A 20,207-nucleotide genomic window follows, 5' to 3' on the forward strand; every position below is an offset into this window, starting at 1 on the left:
GCGGGAGCAGGAGGAGGGCGTGTTTGGGTCCACGTGGTGGCGGCGGCGGCGGAGAGACCCTCTTCTTGAAAGGGGGTCGTTGTGAGGCGACACGGAGTAGGCGTGGGTTGTTTCGGGGGTGCCCACAGCTTGGGTCGAGTTTGGGAGCGGGGGCCCAGGAGTTCTCCCTCACTTGCACTCGCTGGAAGCTGCCTGTGTGCCTCTCTACCCTTCCCACGTGAGAAAACGTAGCTGGGGGGGGTCCCTAGCAGCCCAAAGGGGGTGCAGGCGTGGGGGTTGTTTTGCATAGGCGGCGGGGGGCCTAAGCGGGGCTGCCCCCCCCACCCCGCAAGAGGATGGGCGTTTGGCTGTTGTGGCTCCCCTCCACGTGGCCGGTGTTCCTCTGAAGGGGGAGTCTCTCTGGGATAGGTAATGGTCCCTGGAAACCTGCCCGGGGCCATCCTGGCGTGCATGTGAGTCTTCCTGGAGGAGCGCCCCCCCCACTTTCTCTCTCTGCCCGAGGCTAGTCAGCCCCTGAGGTGCTGTGCAAAGATGGCTTGGGCTCTGAAGCTGCCCCTCGCGGACGAAGTTATCGAGTCCGGCCTGGTTCAGGACTTCGATGCCAGCCTCTCCGGTATTGGGCAGGAGCTGGGCGCTGGTGCCTACAGCATGAGGTAAGGAAGGGAAATTGCTCTGTCCAGAGCTCTTCCAAGGGCCGAGTTCTGAAATATTCATTTGGAAAGGCTGAACTGGCATGTGTCACTTTTGGTCTCTTGTGTCTGGTGCCCGGAGTGTAATTGAACCAAATGGCATCTCATGTTACTTTTGGTCCAGTATCCTATGAGCAGCTGCTTCCTGCTTGCACCATGTGATGTCCTTTTGTAAGCAGGGTGTATTGTGAAAATACTGTATGTTGTCTTGTATTCCTCTAAAATGGTGGGGGGGCATTAATCTGTCAGGCAAGCTACACATCCCCATAACTTGCTGTAGCTTGCTGAATGAAACGGGGGTGTGCAACACAAGCACAGTTTTACCAAGTTGTAAAATAGAGAAATCCATAGATGGTAAGACTGTCATAATAAGCTGCTCACGTGTCAATCTAGTAGCAAGGTTAAGCTTGATCTTGAGTTGATCATACATTTATCCTGCATAGTTTGATTCCTAACATGTTGCTCTTGCACTAATCAGTAATAATTAAAACTTGGTAATGAACATCAAATTTGCTCCTTATTTAGAGTGATTATCTTGCACAGGTTTGCCCAGGGTTTTTCTTCATAGCAATAGGATCGTTTAACACAAGTGCTTTTTAGGAAACTGTAAAGTAGAGCCTACTATTACTTCCCGAAGTAACTGTTCACAAACATGTCATCAAAATGTAACTTTCTTGCTCTCACTGCATAACTTGTTGGACACCTAGTTGGATTTCAGAATGCATCTATTGTAACCATACTGTATTTATGGCCGACTTTCTGAATCTGACTTCCACAATTTTTCTTTCTTGTGAGTAAGATGCAGCCATTCAGTCTACCTGGATAGACTGCTTCATAAAAGGAAGGATAGGGCAGATCACATGTTTTTGTGTTGGTCACCTGCTGCTATTTGATAATGGATGGAGCAAGCAGACATAGACACCATAGGAACACTGTTGGATCAGATGAAAGGCCTATCTAGTTGAACATGGTGCTCTCACAGCGGCCAACCAGATGCCTCTGGGAAACCCATGAGCAGCACCTGAGGGAAATGGTAATCTGTTTCAGTTCGGCAGCTGCTGGTACTTGAGGCAAACCTCTTCATACTGGAGCTAAATAACCAGAATGACTAGTAGACATTGATAGACTTACACTTCGTGAATTAGTTTGATCTCCTTTTAAAGCTATCCATTGTGGTGGCCATCACTGTATTTTATGATAGCAAATGCCACAGTTTAGCTAGTTTCTACGTGAATAAATCTGTCCTCGCATCTGTCTTGAAACCAAGTGTCCCCAACTTCTATTATTATGAGAGGAGTCCTGCCTATCCATTTTCCTTATGCCGTGCATAATTTTATACACTCCTATAATGTTCTTGATACCCTCCCACTTGCTTTTTTTCTGAACTAAAAATTAGCTCCAAACATTACAACCTTCATTCCCTGGGAGAGTCCCTCCATCCCTTGGGTTGCTTTTGTTGCATTTTTTGAGCTCTGTACACTAGTGCCCTGGATCAGCTGTTCAATGAGAATGAATCCAATGCCACTTTTATGTGGTGTACAGACCAAGGATTTTTGAAGCTTTAAGCTTGTTTTCAATAACTACCTCTGTGTGGGTGGGAAGAAGTACCGGTAGTTAGGTGTAGCTATTAGATGTAAGGGCAGCTGCCCTCATTCTGACTGAGCACATTTGGGACTTTCATGAAGTGCTGCTTTTTTTTACCTTTAAACACTTATTGGTATCCTGGGGTCCATTAGTGTACCAAGAGGATTGAGTCCCCAAAGCCCACACATGGTGAAGGCTGCTTTTTAGATTCCCCTGGAGCTAAGTAGCTCATGTCCTGTGCCTGCCTTATGCGATTCCTCTTGTTCAGTCACTCTAGATGCAGAACTACCTTCCCTCAGTGGAGTATGCTCTGATAGTTAGCTACGTAGAAACATCTGATTGATTGATTGATGTCAGCATAAACTTTAGAATGGTTACATGTATGCTGGCTTCACTTCAGAAATAAAGCTGCCTCAGAGGCATAGCTGTCAACTTTTTCCTTTTCTTGTGAGGAATCCTATTCGGAATAAGGGAATTTCCCTTTAAAAAAGGGAAAAGTTGACAGCTATGCTCAGAGGTTGCCCAAACGACAGCATGGGTAGGTATACTTTTACAGCTCTTTCCTGACTGCTGCTTCACAGCCCCTGAAGAAGGCAGAATATGGAAACTGCTTTACTGTACTGAAAATGTCTTTAAAAACACCTTCTGATACTAAGCCTGTTCAAACATAATGGGCCAGATTCAACTAATTAGTCCTGCTGGTGGAAGCCTGCACAACGACTTCTGCTAGTGCAACGGGGCTTTCCTCCTCTATGTGTGCTCCCTGAAGTTGGCTTAGAGGGGGAGAAGAGAACCCCTAGAGCATCACATTGAGAAGGGAGAATGTTTCAGTGCAATTGATTGCCTTGGCAGAACATCTGCTTCAGTGTGGTGTTGAATTCCTCCTATTTTGGTGCTGGGTTCCAAGAAGGAGCCCTGAACTCAGGCACTGTCTCTTCCCCATTGAGCAGTGGTTCCAGACTCTTCCAGTCATGATTTCGTGTCAAACCACAGTTTGCCTCTTTGAATGAACAGCCAGGCTAAGGTCCGTGCTTGCTACAAGCCCGGATCCCAGAACATAGTCAAATGCTAGCTTCCAGAAAGTACAAAGTTAAACCATAATTTGACTTTTCAGATGAACTGGCAAATTACGACTTGCTGCTAAGCCATATTTTGAAGCCCAAGACTGGAGAGTGTAGGGGTAGATGAGGCAGTGTGTGAGCCTGAGGCTTATCAGGGATTGCTTCCGTGAAAGTAAACCTTGGTTTGGTATTATTTTACTCAGGGGGTCTATCAGCACATACATTGATTACAGTGTTCTATCACATTATAAGGGTGTTGTTGTGATGAATCCTTAATGTGAACTGGGCAAGCCAAATCTTTCTGAAAGATACTGCTCTGGTTTAGTTTCAGCAGAAAGCTAAGTAATTGTTCAGATTGCTCCCCCGTCCCCAACAAAGATGGAAGAGAATCAACTTTTCAGCTGACTGTTTTGGCAAGGGTTAATTTGTTGCATACCATTGAAATTGCATAGATCTGATGGGTAGACAATTCTATCCCATAACATGAGGTTACACTAGGCAGCTTTTAGGTTCTTTCCAGTGCTGATCTTCAGTGACATAGGCACTTTTATTTAGATTTGCCCAAAGGAGAAAGAAACATTGTAGAAAGGAAATTAAAAATAACAACACTGTGAGCACTAATTTCCCGATGTAACATTTCCTTTTGATGATGTTGATGCAATCATATAATCCAACAGTACAACTCAATTAATTGTGTTGCTTTACCTGCTGACACACTCAGGAGGGACTGAGCTTTGAAGAACCTGGAATTTCACTTACAGCACAGTTACCGTTTCCAAAGGTACATTGGCAGGTTGTGTGCTTTTGGTCATGCCATCTGCTACTTGGTAATTATTCCTTAAAATCAGGCATTTTGGAGTTTGCTTTTATTAAGTGAGTAATAAAAGAGGTGAAAGCCCAGGGACTAGCTTTCAGTAACTTTGTACCTATGTCAAAACAAAATAAAAATAAAATAAAAAATCCTTCCAGTTGCACCTTAGAGATCAACTAAGTTTGTTCTTGGTATGAGCTTTTGTGTGCATGCACACTTCTTCAGATACCCATACCAAGAAAAAACTTAGTTGGTCTCTAAGGTGCTACTGGAAGGAATTTTTTAAATTTTTTATTTTGTTTTGTCTATGGCAGACCAACACGGCTACCTACCTGTAATTTGCACCTATGAATTCTGGAAATCTGCTTGTGACTCATGAGTTGTTACAAGTGATGCTTGAGGTAGTAAAATTAGAATTTGTGTTGATGTAGGAGTACTGTACATATGTGGAGGTGGCTGAAACTGCTCCAGCTGCCTTCAAAAGTCTGCACTGTATCATTACTGCTTTTCTGTTTGCTCCCCCTCCCCAAAAAAACTTGCAAAATGACCTTGTGAAATTACTTTCTCCTTGTACCTCTGAGAGCCCAACTATGCAGTCAATGAAAGTAGAGAAAATGGGTGTGGGTATGTGAATATTTGATGGGTTGAATGGCATTCCCCTGTAGAAACATTTAGATATACAACACCTTGTTGTTCTGCACTCTCGGAACAGTGGAAAACAGAACGATTTCTCAAATGCTGCCTGTATTCCTTTTGCAAATGATGTATGCTATTTATCAGTTGTTTGTGCAATCTGCTGTGCTTCTTAAGAAAAATGTTCTCTTTTCTGAGGGTTGTTCCCAGTTTTGCACAACACTTGTGCAAGCTGCTTTTTAACAGCGATTCATTCTGCATGCTGTGATGAATACTGAGGAGCTTGACACAAAGTGAATTTTGTTGTTGTCTGTAGGATGAGTCATGTGTTGGGTTTTCTTAAGGGCACAAATGCCTGACAGGTTTGCATTTTGGGGCAGGTAAACCTGTGTTTGCAAGGCTTCGTTTTTGCTGGAAGAAAGCAATACATTTCTCTAATGTACAATCTGTTAATCTAGGTGGTTTTGAGTCTTAAAAGGGGCAATAGATGACATTGAACATATAAATACTAGCATCTTCATGGTAGTTATCTACACTCTCTCCCCTTTATCTGCATTTTACTGCATGTTCTGGGATTACATTGTGCCCCATTTAATGCCAATCTCCTTGTGTAAGAACATAAAAGCCCTTCTAGATACATTTATCTTTCAACACACCCTGGTTGTGAAACACTTTGCCTGGGAGATTTGTCTGGCACCCTCTTCAATGATCTTTTGTTGTCTCTTAACTCATCTTTTTCTGCAGGCATTTGTTAATCTGGCTGGCTAGTGTTCTTGTGCTTAACTACTGCTCTCTACTCTTGGAAGTTTTAATTTTCTTCCTTTCCTTAGACTTTGGGTACTGCAATGAAATGTTGCAGTTTGAAATTATTCTGTTGAGTGTTCTACCCACTTAATTCCACCCCCCTCACCCACTTGTCATTTCCCTCCCCCTCTCACTCAGCACTGAGTTGTTGCACCATTTTGGATTTTTCCACCCCATTTTGAGGGGTGCCTGCAAACCTCCGGGTTATTCTGCATCTCCTTGCCTTTCTCTTGTGCATCAGTTGTGCTGTTTTGGCTTCAGCTCAATGAGCACTGGAAGACCAAATCATTATTACAATAAAATATATCTGCCTAAGTGGGGGTATAATGTCCATGTAATCCAGCATTCCATTTTCCTCAGAGGCCACCCAGTTGCTTCATGTCCTTTTTGTGGGTTTCCCAGTTGTAACAGCCATTCCCTTCTCTTCCTCCCCGCTCCCCTCTTCAGCTCTGCTACAGTGGCTCCCATGCAAGCAATCATAGCAAGAGAAATTGAGAAATCAGGGGTGTAGAAGGGGATCTGACGAGTACACCAGAGGTCATTCTATGGCAAATGTCTTGCAGCATGGACAGGACTTCAAATTAAGAGCATCAGGTTGGAGCTTTATTGATTAAACAAATGCCTAAACCATTTCACAGCATAAAGGCGACCTATTAAAAACAGACTAAAACACAAGCTTTATAAACGACAAAATGATACATACAAACAATATCAGATACAAAATTGATATTCTATAGATGACTGGGTTACACTCAGTGAAAGCCTTCCTAAACAAAAATGTCTTCAAGTAGGCACCTAAACAGGATTGCGCCAGGCACCTATCTGATTTCAGCTGTTAATTAATTCCATAAAGCTAGAGCTCTATGTCTAACATTGCTCCGTGTGCTCCTGATGTAGTTTGAATTGATTGTTCTGTGTAATTTTGAGCGTTTTGCCCTGGGGCTCATCTGCCCTGTGGATATGACATGTTGTCAGTCTGTCCTATATATATATTTATCTCTAGGGCAGGGGTTGCCAGACTCTGGGCTTGGGGCCAGAATGTGTTTCTTCAGACCACTCAGTTCAATCTGTGGGACTTTTCCCCAGGCCACACTACTCACTAGTCCTGCTCGGCACCCTCTTTCAAGTGATTTTTCCTAACTGGAATGCCTCATTGAACTGTGATAATGCATTTTGCTTGCCTAGGTAGAGGGGTGAAATGTCTGACTTTTCATTTGCTGAAGTGTAGCCTAATGTACAAATGTGAGTCACATTCAGAACGCTACCTACTGCCTGCTTCTAACCCTGCCCACCATTGGTATTCATCCTCCCGTCCCCCACTCACAAAGAATTTGTGACCCTCAGGTTGAAAATGTTGCCCTTCTCTTTTACTAGGGGGCAGACGTGTGGGTGGTCCTGTTTCGCCTCTTGTTCCCTTGTAATTCTGGCTTTAAATTTTGTGTACTGGGGACAGGTGTATGTGGAAGATCAGATATGGCTAAGTTTGTGATGGTAGCAAGCAGAAAAGAGAGGTGACTGGATACTGTGAAGAACAGGCAAACTGTTATAAAAAGTGTACAAGCTCCTTCCTCTGAAAAACAAGCCTCTTGTATCTGCCTTGTGCTGGTGTTTGAAAAATGAGGAATTATGAGAGGTTAAAACATGGTGCTTTCTTTTAAAAAAATCAAAGCTGAGAATCTTGATTCCTGCATTTGATATCTGAACCTGAGCAAACCCCTCTTTGCATAATCTCTGTAAAAGATTCAGAAAAGTATGGGAGTGCTGAAGGACTTCGAACTACTTCTGGTCACAAACCGGATATGGTGACAGGTAGAATTCCAGCGTGAAGAAATGGGTAGTTCAATGCTCTGGCCTAAACGAGGCGAGAGGTAACTGTGTTAGGGTCAAAGGGCCTTCTTTAAGAAGTAATTTCCACTGAGGGTGCTAATTCTGGGTGGTAGATTGTAGGGGGTGGTTGTTGTTTTGAGCTGCTTAACTTGGTTTCCTTTATCATCTTCCCTACAAATGGTTAACGTTTTTATTACACATGGGTGACATGGGAAGCTGACCTTATGGGAATGGTATAGAACTGAACCACAGTAGTACTGATAACTTAAAACTGCTTTATTTCCTAGCTTAGGTGCTCTTATCACAGTTCTGTTTTTAAAAAGCCTGTTCCTACTAACTTGGTTGTTAAGAGTCTCTTTGTTGAGTTGTCATCTCTGTGTGGATTTACTGGTATTCTTAATCTAGTACCAAGGTCATTTTCGTAACTTGAAGTTAGGGTTACACATGAACATATGAAAGCTAGTAGCACACCTAAGAGGAGAGAAAAACGCCCAGCTAGTTCTTTTTCAACTTAAAGGAACATCCTCTTGTGCTTCCCTGGAGCCATATTTACTATAGACAACCAGTCTAGTGACTGAGGTTGTGTGTGTGTGTGTGCGTGCGCGTGCACATGCAATCAGAGACTGCTGAACAGTCAAGGTGCTGGATCGGGCTTTTGAGTCATGTCCATTGGGTTCACAACTGCCTGATGATGCTTCTAACAGGAATCAAGTCTGCATTAGAGAAGCCCTCTAAGAATTTAACTTTGGGGTGCGGCACACATCTCCGCTTTCAGGCCGAGGGAGCTGATGTTTGACCACAGACAGCTTTTCTGGGTCATGTGGCCAGCATGACTAAACCGCTTCTGGTGTAACAGATCGAAAATAACAGGTCGCCAGTCATTTTTTTGTGACTCAGGAGCACCACCCAGCAACAAAAGTTGAGATTTCCAGTTGTATGTGGCTCCTGCCGCACCCTAATAAAAGTGAAATAGCAACTGTTTCTGTACGCTGCAAAGCTGATAGAATTTGTTTTTTTTTTTTAAAAAAGTTTTTATTATTTTCCAATAAGACAAAGAAAAAACACTACATATACACAATAAAAAACACAATATACGATAAACAATAAACAAATTCAACAACAATAACAATAACAATAAACATAAGAAAACCATATACATACCTAAACATACACTTATCTTTATACCCTTCTTGTTTCTATCTTCTCTGTGTGGGGACTTCCCCCGTTCCCTCCACTGCATTCAAAAACCATATATATTTTGGGTAACTTTATATCTTTTTCCATCAACATTTACCAAATCTCTTAATAATCTTTAGATTTGATTAATCAAGTATAAATCATCACTTAAACTCAATATCTTAAGATGTTCTTAAACGATTAAATCATTCGCAACAAAACTTCTTCTGAACAATTTTATCTAACATTAGCAAGCTAAAGCCAATTCTACTAACTAATTCTGCTCAATTATTCAATTTTACACTATTTACTAGATAATCCTTGAATTTCTTCCAATCCTGTGACACCTTCTCCTCCCTCTGGTCTCGGATTCTCGCGGTCAGCTCGGCGAGTTCCATATAGTCCATTAACTTCATCTGCCACTCTTCCACTGACGGAGTCTCTTCACCTTTCCAGTTTCTTGCAAGTAAAATTCTAGCAGCTGTTGTGGCATACATAAAAAACACTCTATCCTGACTGGGTATCTCTTCGTTGGTCATGCTCAAGAGAAATGCCTCTGGTTTCTTACTAAAGGTAATTTTCTTTACCTTCTTAAGTTCTTTATAAATCTTGTCCCAGAAAGCATTTACCCCTGGACATAACCACCACATATGATAAAAGGTACCTTCCAATGATTTACATTTCCAACACACATTTGTCATTTTAGGATTCATTTTAGCTATCTTAACTGGTGTCAGATACCATCTATAAATCATTTTCATAATGTTTTCTCTTAAACTATTGCAAGCCGTAAATTTGATACCTTCTTTCCACAATCTCTCCCAGTCATCCAACATAATATTATGACCCACATCTTTCGCCCAAAGCTGATAGAATTTGAAGGTAGCCGTGTATATTGTTTCTATATGGCTAACTGAAGTAATCCCACATTTGCCTTCAAATTAAGCATTGTGGTATGCTGTGTTGGAACCGGCTGTTTTGTGACTTGGGGATACACACTGCATTGTGCGCCAATTTCCTATAGACTTCATTTAGGAAACACAGTTGAAATTAAGTATTCACCAGCTGAATTTGCAAGCCTCTGATATCATAGCATTGCCCACTTCCAATTATGATCTGCGGCTAATAGAAATGCTAATCTTCTGGAACAGAGCATTTTAACCAGATGCTGAGTTTGAATAGTTATGTAAGCCCCAGACAAGACTGCTGTTGGTTCTGTATTCATTGTTCGTGTATTGGAGCAGTCTTCCTCAAAATAATGTTCTTGAGGCATAGAAAAAATGAGCTATAAGAAAAAGGGGTGTATTGCTGTCTTAAATGGGAAGTTTTAATCTAATGTAAAACCAGTGTTTCTTCTCCAGTGTCTTGCAGGTTGTTTTGCTGAATTACATACCGGTACTTTTGTTGAGTGGTCTGTTCTGTGCTTTGATGCAGAGATGGTCTGTTTCTGACATCTGGGCACATGGGAGCTCTCCCTTTTGATAACTGCTGAGGTTGAAAAACACCGTGGATCAGAAATAAATTTTTGTTCCTCTGTATTGCCTTGCCTTGTAGAAACCTTGAACAGTATATTCTGCTTGCAATAATATATCAGAACATAATATCCCACCATAAACTTCCAAAATCATTGGGCAAAATTTGGTGTGGCAAGCAAAACTGGCAGCCTGATATATCAAATGTTTGTTGTTTCCTCACCAACTCAGAACATAATATCCCACCATAAACTGCCAAAATCATTGGGCGTAAATTAAGCTGATTGGCGGCTGGGCAAGTGGGCTATTGGTAGCAGCGAGTGGCCAGACAATTGGCGGTTGTGGCAGTGGCTGTGGCAAACAATCGGCAGTGGCGGGCAGGTGGGTGAGCGATTGGCGGAAGTGACCCCCCCACCCCCCAAAAAGCTAAACAACTTAATTTCGGGTTTAAAAATTCGTCTTATACATGGGGCGAGTAATACAGTAATTCTACACATACCCTAGGAGTAAGTACAGTGGTACCTCGTGTTACATACGTAATCCGTTCCAGAGGTCCATTTGTAACCGGAATCCGCTTGTAACATGAGGCGCGCTTTCGCTAATGGTGCCTCCCGCTGCTGCCGCGTTGCTGGAGCGCGAGTTCCGTTCGCATCCCAGGGCAAAGTTCACAACAAGGGGCATCTACTTGTGGGTTAGCGGAGTGCGTAACTCGAAACATTCGTAAGGGGGACGGTACGTAACACGGGGTACCACTGTTATCTCTGAACTTCATGTATAGATCAGTTGCCTAATGAACAGCTAATTGGGGTAATACTTTGGTAAGCAAGGAGTTTTGATGACATGGGACCTGATAGAGTAGGGATTGAGAAGCTTTTTGGCTCCAGGGGCCAGATCCCTATTGGGATTGGCCTTGCAGGCCCAATTTTGATGGCAATGATTGGTAAGTGAGCAGGGCTACCCACCTTACAAAATCCCTCACATGTCATCGAAAGTCTTCCCACACTTCCCCTTAAAACAGGGGTCAGCAATTTTTTTCAGCAGGGGCCCAGTCCACTGTGCCTCAGACCTTGTGGGGAGGCCGGACTATATTTTGGAAGGGAGGAAATGAACAAATTCTTATGCCCCACAAATAACACAGAGATGCATTTTAAATAATAGGACACATTCTACTCATGTAAAAACACGCTGATTCCCGGACCGCCCACGGGCCAGATTTAGACGGCAATTGGGCCAGATCCGGCCCCCAGGCCTTAATTTGCCTACCCATGCCTTAAAACTTAAATGTTGGAGGAACATGGGAGACTTGCAAAAGTAAGTGCTTTAACAGTGTGTCTTAAAGTTGCAAAGCACCTTTTGAAGTAGTCTCCATCCCCCTGTTTGAGAGAAGCCTTTTCATGGTGCTGATTTAGGGTGTTGGTGTGCATCACCTCCAACTTGTGTTTGGCAGTGAATCCAAAATGTGTGTCAAAGGTAGCTGTTATGTGGCATATAGATGTATTTCTCTGGTCCCCTGCTAACTCCATTACTGTATTCACAAAGATCTGTAAGGAAAAAATTACAGTTCTGTTATGTTTTGGTTCATGCTGTCCAATATAAATTCAGCTACATCCAGTAAAAAGCATCTTGCTTCATGACTTGAAGACTCTCAGATTATGTGTGTGTTGGATTTATCGCTTCATTCTTTTAAAAGTCAATATTCCGTTTCAAAATAGCATTCCTCCTCAGTTCGTAAGAGCTGATGGATCTCATTCTCACTGCTTTACAGGAGTTTGGGGTGGGGTGCAGATGGCAGCCAGGGTTCAATCCACCAACAACTGCGTGAGTCGTGCATTGTCAACTGGGGGGTGTCAGAGACCCTTGAAAAAAGGTTTCTGGGACCCTGTCATGAGAAATGGGGGGGGGTCTCCTAGTCTAGTTCTGCCCTGTAGATAGTAAGGGGGTATGTGAGAGATTTAGAGACATTGCATCTTGGGCGTGGTGTTCTCAAAGTCTTTTAAACCAGGACCAAGATATTGGAAACAGTGGCCTGCATTGGGTCTTAATACAAAAAACCCTTAATTCCTACAAGAAGCAATTGCAATATTAGGTCTTTCTAATGACATTAGGTCTTTCTAATGATAAACTTAAAGCAGCCTTTCTCCTTTTTCATCATTCACCTCATCAGAAATTTGTGTTGTCTGGGCCTAAGCCTCTGAGGGGAAGCAATAAAACAGTGAGACGTGAAGGTCAGCAATGAGGAATGTATCCCACCCCTGTGTGTACTTTGGTCTCACATGGCTATTGGGAGAGGCAGGCCCTGAATTCTAACCCCTTTGACTTTTTTCTCACCAACCATCCTGCCCTCTCCAAACCTCTCAGTGGTGTGAACAGTCCAAGTAGTGCAACTTGGGTTTGGATTCTGGTTGCAGGCTTGTGAGAGAAATGGGAATTTTACTCCATCACTGTTTCCCTAGAAGTCTTTGCACTAAGCTAAACCCAATCTGCACTTAATCTTTTACCAGTTTACTGTATATGTAATTCATGGGCGTACTTGCCCATGAAACTTCTCCTGAGTACAAATTTTCCATCTTGTCAATGCATATACAAAATGGAATGGAGGGGGGGCAGTGCTTTCTTAAGCTCCCCCTTTTAGAGCTGGGGGTGGTCGTGGAATTGTTGCTAGTCCCTCTGAAGAAGTGTGCGTGCACACGAAAGCTCATACCAAGAACAAACTTAGTTGGTCTCTAAGGTGCTACTGGAAGGAATTTTTTTTATTTTTTATTTTGTTTTGCCTCTGAATGGAACAGTTTTCCAATTTCCTTTGGTTGAATAAACTGATGTTTTGCTTGTGTTCTGGGCCAGCTGCTCAACATAACAAATTCTGGAAAATGTGACAAGATTTTTTTATTTGTACCACTATAGATCGTGTGGCAGGAGTGTTCCAAAGTATGTTCTGAACATTGATGTAAAAAACATAGTTACCATGGTGTAGAAATCTGCTGTGTTAATGAATTCCTAGTAATCTTAACTAATCTTCCTGATGGAAGGAAGGATTTAAATCCCTACTTCCTAGCAGCATAAGCGTTGTATCACCAATCTTTAAATAACAGAAGCTGCTATGGGTTTTGCAGGGCAAGAAGCTGAACTGTGCCTTGCTTTTACATAAAAGTTCGTTTGGGCATCAGTTTTTATGTGTCACTGATAAACAATAGCTGGTGATATTGGCTTGGATGTACACTCCTGTGCAATTGTGACAAGCATGTTTCACAATACACAGGAAAGATTGTCTGCTTGTTAATGGTTGTGATTTACTAGACAAATCCTGGCTGAGATATTTTATGTTTTTATGGTTTTTATGTTTTCAAATTGTCAGCAGAATGAGTGCTTAAGCATAAAGGGTTCTATGTCAGATGTACAGAAAGCTGAGGGTTACAGCTTATAGCTAAACTTTGTAAATGTGCTTCTTCTATCCTCCTATCTATCTATCGATCTGTCATCTATCTCTCATCTATCTCTCTCTAAGAATGCTAAAGCTGATTGCACTTCATATGACTCAAATTCTAAAATGTTAAGTTTTGGAGTGTGGACAGAAACTTTAGTGAGCCCTTTATGCAAAAACATAAACAAGAGCTAGAAACTTTCCCCCCAGTAAAAGACAGGATTCTCAATATTGTAATAGGAACCCGAAGGCCATACCAGTATTTTAAGGACCTCTTCTTTCAGGTATTGTTGTATCTGCATTCAGTCCCGTGACATGTTATTTCCATTTTACATACAATAGAAGGAGCTTCTTGCCAGAGATCATCCAGTGGGCAAGGTTATGGCTCTTCTCCAGGAAATGGTAGTTTAGTGAAGGTGTTGGAGATATCTAGCCCCTCACTCTGGAAATGCAGTCCCATACCCTTAAACTGGTTTTTATCATATATACACCCAGAGACTCCCTTGTGGAGTTACCAGTAATATTTCTATCTAGATCTACCGGTAGTTCAAAGCCTAAACTTCATAGTTGTTGTTGTTGTTTAGTCGTTTAGTCGTGTCCAACTCTTCGTGACCCCATGGACCAGAGCACGCCAGGCACTCCTGTCTTCCACTGCCTCCCGCAGTTTGGTCAAACTCATGTTGGTATCTCCGAGAACACTGTCCAACCATCTCGTCCTCTGTCGTCCCCTTCTCCTTGTGCCCTCCATCTTTCCCAACATCAGGGTCTTTTCCAGGGAGTCTTCTCTTCTCAAGAGGTGGCCAAAGTATTGGAGCCTCAGCTTCAGGATCTGTCCTTCCAGTGAGCACTCAGGGCTGATTTCCTTCAGAATGGATATGTTTGATCTTCTTGCAGTCCATGGGACTCTCAAGAGTCTCCTCCAGCACCATAGTCATTCATAGTAGGAATAGGCAAATCATTCTGTTTCCAGTCCAGGTCACTTTCACCTCTATAAATCTGCACCTGGATGTGCACATATTACACCTCTGCTGGGGGAACTGCACTGGCTGCCAATCAGCTACCAAACCATGTTCAAGGTTTTGTTGTTAGCTGTGAACAATTTGGAACCTGGTTACCTGAAAGACTGTACAGTATATGCCCCTGTATAGACATGTAAGATCATAGATCATCTGGATCATATGGGGAAATTCTACTTGTGGCACTGCACCCTACAGAGTATCATAGGACAGTGACCCCAAAAATGCTTTTCTGCTGTTGCACCTGTTCTGTCGAATGCCTTTTCCTCTTCTGTAAATGAAACGGTTACCCTCAGTTGCCTCAGAAACCTTTTAGATGCTTATATTTTTGTTCATGCTTTCCTTGGCCCATAAGATTAGATCCTGATATTTGTGCATCAATCGCCTGGATTTCTGTTTTACTTTTTTATGTTTTGTATTGTTTTACTGCTTTTGGGGGTGTATTTTTGTTGGAATGGATAGTTTTTATAATGTACATAGTGTAGTCCACTTAAAATTTGTAAAGATATTAATCTATTAATGCTTTAAAATAAATACATATTTCTGCGTACAATTTTTTAACATTTTCTTTCATAATACACATTTCTACAAGCATTTAGAATTACACACACATATATAGCACTGAAAGATTCAGAGACATGCAAAATCCAAGTGATAGCTATGTCCTCAATCACGCATTAGTCTAGGAAGTGTGGATTGGGTCTGTTTGTATTGGAATCACAAATGCTGAATTCCTCAAGCATCCTGGCTTCATAGACTCTAGGATTTAAGCCCTTATTTTTACAAGACTTTACCCAGACTTATTCAAAGATAGACCCTTGCTCTAAACATTTAGTTTGGAATACAACTGACCACTCAGTCTTGCTGCTGGCTCCCCCCCCCCTTTTTCATTATTAAACTCATCATTGCTGAATCTTGATTTGAAGGGGATCAGTATCACAGAGCTTCCAGAAAAGGCCAGTTTCAGCCTGGGAATAAGCCATACAGACACTTCAGTCAGCTCTCTTCATTGGATATCACGAGGCATTCTAAATTTCTATGTCTCTTTTTGAGGGGCTTCAAAGGGTAGTTCCTCAAACACACGTAACTGAGGAGAACATATCCAGAATAAGATCATGGTTGTTTGATGTTGGATATGGTGACTACAGAATTTAAATGGATTAGCTGTGGACCTCTGGCTGATAAGACTTCTCTGAGGATTTCGATGCCGAACTAATTGTGAATCTGAAGTGGAATCTCAGCAGACCCATTGTTTTTAAAAGGCAAATCCTGGAGAGGGAGAGTGGGTTTTCCACTAGTTATCTTCTTCCCGTCTGCAGTTTTAGATTTTATACTTCAGTGAGTTGAAGCTGTTTCAAACTCTTGTTAGTAAAGTTAGCCTTCATTGGGTAGGGAGAGGCTTACAGCTTATGTAAGGGATATTGTGATGACTCAGACCCCTCTCCTAGAGTGGCATCTCTGTGAGGCATGTGATCCCATGCAGATGCCCCCCCCCCCCCGAAAAGGACTACCCAGTCAGGAAAAGAATCAGCTTCTGAACTATAACCAATGATGTAGTAATGATTCAGATCAGTAGCTGTTTGAGGACAAGAGCATAGTTCTCCTTCAGTTTGTGAAAGTCCTTATCTAAACTTTAAAGGCAGGTGGCATTCACCCTCTGGGGTCAAAAGCAACAGACTGGCCGACCTGCCGTTAGGAGAACGGCTAATTTGCCTCTTTGGACACAGAGAGATATTGTTCAGTGATTATAATTGTTTACACTTCCTTTAAATCCAAATTGTTGTTACTGCAAGAGCTGTGGATGAAAGTAGAACAATTCTTAATATACACCTAGATGCCAAACTTCTCCAAACTGGCACGCTGTTGGACTCTGGAACACCCATCAGCTCCAATCAGCATGGCCAATGGTTAGAGATGATGTGTTGGTGATATCTGCCATGCGGCCTGTTCAAATCTCTCTTATAAGGATTGCTTACATACACTCTCTCTCTTTCTCATATTTTGTCTCTCTCAATGAAGATCCTGGAAATAATTTTTGGTTTTAATGTCCTGATATGCTGTATGGATTTGTTCAGTTGCCAAATACGGATAATCATAGTAACACTAACGAAAACCATTTTCTCATAGTGATGTCCTTGCCCTGCCCATCTTTAAGCAAGAAGAATCCAGCTTGCCTCCTGACAATGAGAACAAAATCCTACCTTTTCAGTATGTGTTATGTGCTGCCACTTCCCCTGCTGTGAAACTCCATGATGAAACCCTCACCTATCTCAATCAAGGTAAGCCACATTTCTGTTGCCAGAACATCAGGTGGGGTGGGGGAGCAGGTGCTTTCCCAGTCGTGGCATTTATGTTGCTTCCTTGTGCTGCATGCCTCTTTCAGCTCACTTTCCAGAGTGCACACTCAAGGCCGCAGCACAACTTATTTTAGACTTTCTTGTCTTTTAACCTATCTGCTGTGCTCTCTGTGGGGGCCGAGAATAGCTTTCTTCTAAACTCTTGGTTGGAAATTAGTGTTCTAGTTCTTGCTTAGTGATCGAAAGTCTGAAACCAAAGGTAGAAAAGATACAGACAGAAGTCCAAATTATTTATTATTTATCTAATTAAAATACTTAAAAAAAATTAGGACCAGATTAAAGTTAATAGTGTTCCCAACAGAAGCTAGGGCAACAGGGTTTTCCTGCAATAACCTTCCTGTGCTTGTTGCACCACGGCAAAAAGGTTTATGGTGAAGTGATGGAGGGGGAGCGATACAGCTCCTTGCCAATGGTGCAAGGGTCGCTAAGTCTGGGGCTACATGAAAGTGGACTTCAACAAGCACACCTCCTTTCACCCAAAAAGCCTCCCCTCACACTGGATAGGCGTGTGTGTAAGTTACCATGAATGCTATGACCTCAAGAAAAGTGGATTATTTTTTGTAGCAACTTCAGAGATCCTTTCTTCCTCAGGTCAGTCCTATGAAATCAGAATGCTGGACAACAGGAAAATGGGGGAATTGCCTGAGTTAAATGGAAAGCTTGTAAAGGTGAGTGCCCATAATAATCTATCCTCTCCTAAAAGCTCTGGGTTGGTGACGAGGTTTAAACATGCTTGTCAGGTAACTAGTGACACCTATGAACATAATTCAATCAATCTCTGGTGTCTGTAGTTGGGTAGAGCCACTGTCTATCCAAGCAGACCCCAGTAGTGTTGGGTTCATGCCCTTCTAGCTGTGAAATGAACCTTGAATGTAAACTGCCTACACATGTAAATGCCAACCTGTGTGTGCTCCATTCACACCATCCATCGGTTTCATGGTGGAGAGATGGTGCAAGGTTACACTTTAGGAAAGCTAAAGTCTTCCGACTGGCCACACCAATTTGCCTAAGCTCATCTGAATGTTCCAAGTTCCAGCATATGCTGTTTACTCAATGAGAAAATCTCCTTATTAACTTAGAGTATATTCAGAGTGGTGTTCCATGATCGGCGACTTCAGTATACAGAGCATCAGCAGCTGGAAGGCTGGCGATGGAACAGGCCAGGTGATAGGATACTGGATATTGGTGAGTGACTTCTGCAAACATGGACTAATTTGGCATTGTAGCTTTTTGTAGCATGGACCTTGGAGGGCTTTGGAAACTGCCACCATTAGAGGTATAGAGCTGTTTATTGGTTTCAAGAGTGGTTTCAATCTCTCCTCAGAGTGTAATCTTTTGCCTTAGTTTGCCTTAGGTGGCTCCAATATTTTTTTTTAAATGTTGCCTTCCGATGTGAATGTAGCTCAGTTCATTTGCTTATAAAACCTTGAGCTTATTGCTCTGTAAGCACTTTCCTGCAGTACACCTGCACTCTGCTTGGGATACATGACTAGGATTATGTAGTTAAAAGCCCCCACATTTCGGTAGGCAGTTTTCTGGTCCCTTCTGGCTTCCTACACCTATGTCAATTGACTTAGCTCTTCTGTTCTTGCCAGGAGAGAGTGAGCCTCTTAATTGTTGGTACATTCACTTACTGCCTTAAATTCAGTAGATTATTATAGTTGACTCAGAGGTGAAACTTTTGGCCCTTTAAAGGTAAAGGACCCCTGACAGTTAAGTCCAGTCGCAAACGACTCTGGGTTTGCAGCTCTCATCTCACTTTACTGGCCGAGGGAGCAGGCGTTTGTTCACAGTCAGTTTTTCCGGGCCATGAATACACTGAACTAAGCCGCTTCTGGCGAAACCAGAACAGCGCACGGAAACACTGTTTACCTTCCCGCTGGAGCGGTACCTATTTATCTACTTGCACTTTGACGTGCTTTCGAACTGCTAGGTTGGCAGGAGCTGGGACCGAACAACGGGAGCTCACCCCATCACGGGGATTCGAACTGCCGACCTTCTGATCGGCAAGCCCTAGGATCAGTGGTTTAGACCACAGCGCCACCCGCCCCCGTAAATTCCAAGTATGACTCCTATTGTGTTGAAGTTTCCTGTCTTTTTACTATGTTTTTACTATGTTCTATTTTTTTTCATATGGGCACACGATGTATGATTTTATTATTATTCAGGTAACTTTTTTCTGAGCCACTCGAGAGAAGCTCACTTAATATAAGTATTCGGAGCAACTTATTTTTCTTGTCAATTCATGCAGATTATGAGGTTTTTTTTATAATCCCTGCAAGTGTGGAATTGGGTATGCAGAGCCTGAGCTAGCTTTTTCTTTTGAAAAGAAATAAATTGTTGTTCTTTATAGCTGGAAACATAGGTTTGAAAGTATCTGGATCTCAAAAGCAGGCAGTATTAGGTAGCACTTCCAGTGCTCAATACAAGAGGTTTTAATAGCCTGAATCTCCTCGCAACTAAACAAAGTGAATAATGAAAATTTGCACAATTTATAGGTTTCAGAATTCTGCTTTTCTTGATATATAATCTTGGTTTCTGCTTAGAATCATAGAATTGTAGACCCCCAGAGGGTCTTCTAATCCAACCCTTTGCAATGCAGGAATATGCTTCATCAGTTCATAAGTTTATTGTTCTAGCTGAAGGCCATGACAAACGTGTAGCAATCATATTCATAAAATAATACAGAACATACATCCTTAACATAAACCAGCATCCATGATGCGTGAGAGAGAAGATACCAGCAAAGTATGCATAAGCCTGTCTTTCTCAATTCCTAAATTTTCCTGAAATAGGATAGCAGGGCAGTCCAGAAGCAGCTTACATAGATAGTGCCTCAGTTTTATACTGTAACAGGCATGCTGGTACCTAGATATTTGCCTTAATTAATTAATTAACATCCTGTCTTCTATCCTGGAACTCGAGGTAGAGTACATGGGATTCACAGTTGGTCTCCCACATAGGGATTGATCAGACTAAAGCTTGCTTAGATACAGTGGCGTCGGTGCATCGTGTGCCTTCAGACTGTACCCTAAAATTACCCAGTCTTCTAAGCTCTTGGTGCATTATTTACTACATCAGTCCCTTAAAATTTTGGTGGACTTGCCATGCCTCTCCTAGCCTTGTTCTAAAGGGTTGGGCTTTTGTCTTCTGCAGATATTCCAATGTCCGTGGGTATAATCGATCCCAGGGCAAACCCCACACAATTGAATACTGTAGAGTTTCTGTGGGATCCTTCAAAGAGGACTTCCGTATTTATTCAGGTAAATCAATACTACATGGGAGGTGATTCTTAACTGTTCTCTCTGGTTAGGTCTGTAGCAAGCAAGATAGCAGTGAGATTTTCTGCCATCAGTTTT

General features: G+C 42.3%; 1 protein-coding gene across 2 annotated transcripts in view; it reads left to right on the top strand.

Annotated features, from left to right (window-relative positions):
• Nucleotides 1-395: 395 nt before the first annotated feature.
• The window catches only part of TFCP2 (transcription factor CP2), a 34,308-nt gene continuing 14,496 nt past the window's right edge, over nucleotides 396-20,207 (top strand). The window contains exons 1-5 of one of the 2 annotated variants that reach the window (XM_033138450.1): nucleotides 396-653; nucleotides 16,619-16,770; nucleotides 17,440-17,516; nucleotides 17,928-18,033; nucleotides 20,005-20,111. In XM_033138450.1, coding sequence (XP_032994341.1) covers nucleotides 532-653; nucleotides 16,619-16,770; nucleotides 17,440-17,516; nucleotides 17,928-18,033; nucleotides 20,005-20,111 — 564 coding nt within the window. In that variant the 5' untranslated portion in view covers nucleotides 396-531. The remainder of the gene's footprint in view (nucleotides 654-16,618; nucleotides 16,771-17,439; nucleotides 17,517-17,927; nucleotides 18,034-20,004; nucleotides 20,112-20,207) is intronic. The other variant, XM_033138449.1, reaches the window with a different exon arrangement.

The sequence above is a fragment of the Lacerta agilis genome, chromosome 2 (genome assembly GCF_009819535.1).
Source record: "Lacerta agilis isolate rLacAgi1 chromosome 2, rLacAgi1.pri, whole genome shotgun sequence".
NCBI lineage: Eukaryota > Metazoa > Chordata > Lepidosauria > Squamata > Lacertidae > Lacerta > Lacerta agilis.